Source organism: Myotis davidii, unplaced genomic scaffold (assembly GCF_000327345.1).
Source record: "Myotis davidii unplaced genomic scaffold, ASM32734v1 scaffold2100, whole genome shotgun sequence".
NCBI lineage: Eukaryota > Metazoa > Chordata > Mammalia > Chiroptera > Vespertilionidae > Myotis > Myotis davidii.
The window spans coordinates 655,209-660,027 of record NW_006292458.1 but is presented as its reverse complement, the minus strand read 5'-3'; the positions used below and the strand labels follow the sequence as shown (position 1 = coordinate 660,027).

The following is a 4,819-nucleotide window of genomic DNA, read 5'->3' as shown; positions in this document are numbered from 1 at the left end:
CCGATAGGCCCCGCCCCGCTCCCCAAAGTCCCGCCCCTGCCCCTTCAAGTACCCTGGGATCTTACCTCCCTGTGGCCTGTAAATATTTGTTTAAACCCCAGTTCTCCCCAGGCACTGAGCCCTCTGCCTCCTCATTCCCCCGGGGAACCAGGTGTCAGCCTGCCCCCCTATCATCCTCACCTCTCTCGTGGGACTTGGGGCTTCCCACCACCAACTTCCTGTCCCCAAAGATACCTCATTTCAGTGACTCATGTCAGTCTACCACCGCCCGCAAGATCATTTCTCACTCAAACTTCAAATAAATCCCCTACGTTTCGGTAAAATAGCTTTATCCTCTGTCAAAACACAAACCAACACAATTTGGGGCGGGAGGGATGGTGGCGAACAATTCAGGCTAGTGCTGGCTCAGGTAGAAGAGGGGAGACATTAAAAAGCTACCCCCTTCCCCCCCACACACACACACTGCTTGCCCAGCTGAGAAAAAAGTCACGACCCTAACACCCACTTATAAATATCTGTTATATTAAAAAAAAAAAAATTTCCAGGGCCCACCTGGCCCTGCACAGAAAGGGTTAACCTTCAGTATTTGATGTCGGGGTCACAGGGCAGGGGGGTGGTAAGGGGAGGCAGATTGGGAAAAGAAGGGGTGAAAAACAAAGAGAGGACAAGCCAATACGTAAGTAGGGCTCTCCCAAACATCCAGAGGGAGCTGGGTGAGGGCCCCTGGTAGAGACAGAGGCGTGCCCTCAGGGTACCCGGTCCCCAGTCCCTGGTGCTCTGGAGTGACCTGTCCTTCCACACCCATGAGGTCCCAACATCAGGATCCATCCCTTCCCCTCGGTCGCAGCCCGGCTTGCAAGGTCCCCTCCGACAGGAGCAGCCCCCTCTCCAAATAAGAGGCCTCAGGCAAGCTGGGGGTCCATTCTGGGGGAAGCCACTTTCGGGGTTCCCCCTTCAGTCCCTGACCAGGCGATAGATGTGGTGCTGGGCGCCCCGCTCACTGGTGGAGACTTCGAAGACGTAGGCGGTGCAGAGCAGCAGCTCTTGGGTGTCTCGGTTCGTCACCACCTGCCAAGGGGCCAGAGAAGGGGTTTGTGCTTAGAAGGGACCCCTGTGCCCTCCCTCAGTCATCATGGGGCCCCCAGGAAAAGGTTCCCACCACGTCACAGGTCCCAGGCAGAGGGGATGCTCAACATGCCCGCGAAGGGCCTCGCATCAGATGGTATATCACGTGTTACCGGGTCAAGGAAGTCCCCACGTCACATCCCCAGGGGAAAGGTCCCCAGCTCAGCACATTCCTCAAAGTCAAAGGGATCCCACCCAACCGTGTTTCCTGGGCTAAGGTTAGGTTCCCTGTACAGAAGGTCCCCTCAGCTAAGGACCCACCATGACTCCTCCAGGTCAGTTCCGCAGGGAAGGGGGGTCCCTCATGAGAATGCTGTGGAGTCCCCACCCTATCAGTCCCCTGGGTCATGGGATCCCCTAAGCCAGTGGTCGGCAAACTCATGAGTCAACAGAGCCAAATATCAACAGTACGACGATTGAAATTTCTTTTGAGAGCCAAATTTTTTAAACTTAAACTATATAGGTAGGTACATTATTATTAACTTAATTGGGATACTCCTAAGGCTCAGAAAGAGCCACACTCAAGGGGCCAAAGAGCCGCATGTGGCTCGTGAGCCGCAGTTTGCCGACCACGGCCCTAAGCCACGGGTTAACTGCAGGGTCCCCAATGTGTCAGTCCCCCAGGTGGGAGGGTCTGGGGCTGAAGGGCTGTGGTGGGCACGCCCTCCACACCTGGGCCCCCGTGGCCCAGCCTCAGCGCATCGCCTGGAGCAGCGGTTCGCAACCTGTGGGTCGCGACCCCTTTGGCGGTCGAATGACCCTTTCACAGGGTCGCCTAAGACCATCCTGCATATCAGATATTTACATGACGATTCATAATAGTAGCAACATTACAGTTATGAAGTAGCAACGGAAATAATTTTATGGTTGGGTCACAACATGAGGAACTGTATTAAAGGGCCAGAAGGTTGAGAACCACTGACCTGGAGGATGGTGAAGTTCTCCAGGACGCTATTCATCATGTAGCGCTCGGGCAGCTGCCGCAGCTTGTGCAAGAAATTCACCAGGTACTCGCACATGGGCGAGCGCAGCAGGCGGTACACGAACCTCCCGTCCTCCAGCTGGGCGCGCTCCGTCTGAGCCAGGTGGAGAGGAGTGGGGAGGACGGTGACTGAGACACACATGGGTCACCCCAGGAGCCCAGCCACCCCACCCCCCACTGCCATCTTCCCTCTCCGCTGCCCCATCTGCAGTGACTGAACCCTCAGGTGTCCAACTCAGGATCACTGAGCCTGCAAACCAGGGACACCCCCAACCCCTCAAAGCCGTGCTCTGAACCTTCCATGACCTCTGAACTCCTCTGATCCCTGGTACCCTCAAGCCCTCCAGGCCCCTCAATGAGATCCCCAAACTCTCTAACCTTTGAAATTGAGACCCAGCAAGTCCTTAGCAACCCAACTGTGACCACTGAGCCTCCTGGCCCTGTGAACTCTGCCACATTCCCAGGAATCTTTTGCATCTTAGTGACTGTGCATCTCTGTCCCACACATTACCTTTGAACCCTCAAAGCGACCCTTACATGTGACTTTAGAACGCCACATCAGCTCTACGCCTGTGCATTAAACCCCCAAAGAGGCTGGGCCACCCCCACCCCACCATGAAGACAGCCCCAAGGCCTGAGCTGTCGTGGCCCCTGGTCCGTTTACTTACTCTGCACCCCCAGAGTGCCAGGGGCCTGGGTGCTCCCCCGCCCAGAGCTCCACCCCTCCGGCCTCACCTCCACTTTCTCCACCACCTGCTTGCCAAAGGAGCAGACTTTGGAGGAGCAGGTGAGAGTCATGTGCTCCAGGCTCTCGTACTGGCTGCTCACACCATAGAAGCCACCACTGCTGCCAGCGGCCCCCACCTCCTCACCACTCGGGCCCCAGTTCAGGTCCGCCTGGGGGATGGGGAGACACAGGTTAAGTTGGAGGAGACATCCCTTACAAACGTCCCTTATAAATGGTGGAGTCTCGGCCCGGCCGGTGTGGCTCAGTGGTTGTGTATCGACTTATGAACCAGGAGGCCACAGTTCCATTCCCAGTCAGGGCACATGTCTGGGTTGTGGGCTCGATCCCCAGTGTGGGGCAGGCAGGAGGCAGCCGATCAATAATTCTCTCTCATCATTGATGTTTCTTTTGTTCTTTTCTCTTTTTATTAATTTCAGAGCGGAAGGGAGAGGGAGAGAGAGATAGAAACATCAATGATCATTGATCGGTCACCTCCTGCACGCCCCCCAGTGGGGACCGAGCCAACAACCTGGGCATGTGCCCTTGACCGGAATCGAACCTGGGACCCTTTAGTCCGCAGGCCGACGCTGTAGCCACTGAGCCAAACCAGATAGGGCTCATCACTGATGTTTCTAGCTCCCTCTCCCTTCCTTTCTGAAATCAATAAAAAAAATTTTTTTTTAATAAATAAACAGTGGAAACTCTTATAACATAGGAACTCTGTTATAGAAGGAACCCGTGGTCTGGTTTCTCCCATTTGCCCGTAGCTGCCCACCTCACTTCCTCCGTGTTCAAAGTCCCCACCTCTCCAAGTGCCGGCTTCAGAAGTCTGAGTCCCCAAAAGGATCCTGACCCTCTCTGCCCAGTGAGCCCCCCGCCCAAGGAGCCCTGCTATTCAACAGTTTTGCTCCTGAAGCCCCCAACTCAAGAGTTCAGCCTCTTCCAAGGGCCTGGTTCCTAAGGAGGGAATTATTGCCTAGCAACCGGAGGCTCTCCCCCAGAGCCCTTAGCAACCCTGGTTGCTAAGACAAGGGGCTACTTCCTAGCAACGGAGCCTGGCTCCTCTTCAGAACACCCTCTGGGGCCCTTGCAGCTGATTCTCAGAGGTCAGACACCTCATGTCCCAGCAGCCAAGTGAGCAGACAATCGTTATGCCAGGTGGGGATCTGAGACCTCATAGCACCTTTGGCCTGAGCCCCCTGATCACCCTAACTTCCTGGGAGGCAGGCCTCTTCCTCTCCCTAACTTGAGTTACCAGCTTGACCAGGCCCTCCAAGGCCTGACTCCATCCATCCCCCCAGCACCAGGGCCTTGTGAAGCCAGACAAATACTGAAGGCCTCTCCCGCCACTCCCTGTGTCCCTTCAGATGCAGGGCTCCTATGGGTCTCTCTCCACCCCTGGCACCTGGCGCGGCCCGTCTTAAGCCCTACCAATGCCTACAGCCTCAGCAACACATCCCCAGAGCCGTCTCGGGCCTCCACTTCACACGCTAGAGCCCTTGGTAACTGCAGTAGCTACGGGTCCAGCAAGGCCAGCAAACTCAGGCCCTCTGCACGCTTCCTTCTCAGAGACTAGATCCCTCCACTGCCCTGGTTACCACAAGAGGTAACACGCCCCCAAACATTCACCTATATTGAACCCCTATAGCATCAGCCACTGGACTGGACACCAAACCAAGAGGCCTAAGAAAGACCCAAATGGACCCACAATTATTTATATGGAACCTGGCATAGGGCTTTGTATATAGTAAGTGCTCAATAAATGATTGTTCAGTAAATACGGGACTTTACAAAGCCACCACCCCAACCCCCACCCCCAGCTCCTTCAGTGGTACCCTCAAGGCCAGACATTCTCTAACAACAGGGTCTGGCGGAAAGTAGCATCCCCTCTTAGAGACCAAAATTCGCCAAGACTTCATTTGCTAAGGGGAGGAGACATTCCCTAGCAACAAGGCTTAGTGTGGGCAGGTGGGGTGAAGGGAAGT

At 55.4% G+C, this 4,819-nt stretch overlaps 1 protein-coding gene across 3 annotated transcripts in view; it reads right to left on the bottom strand.

Moving 5' to 3' along the window:
- Positions 1-316: 316 nt before the first annotated feature.
- TEAD2 (TEA domain transcription factor 2) overlaps positions 317-4,819 on the bottom strand; it is a 41,996-nt gene continuing 37,493 nt past the window's right edge. For all 3 annotated transcript variants that reach the window (XM_015565436.1, XM_006765954.2, XM_015565435.1), the window contains exons 10-12: positions 2,843-3,004; positions 2,049-2,201; positions 317-1,068 (exon numbers count right to left, since the gene is read on the bottom strand). In XM_015565436.1, the coding sequence (XP_015420922.1) occupies positions 955-1,068; positions 2,049-2,201; positions 2,843-3,004 (429 nt within the window). In that variant the 3' untranslated portion in view covers positions 317-954. The remainder of the gene's footprint in view (positions 1,069-2,048; positions 2,202-2,842; positions 3,005-4,819) is intronic.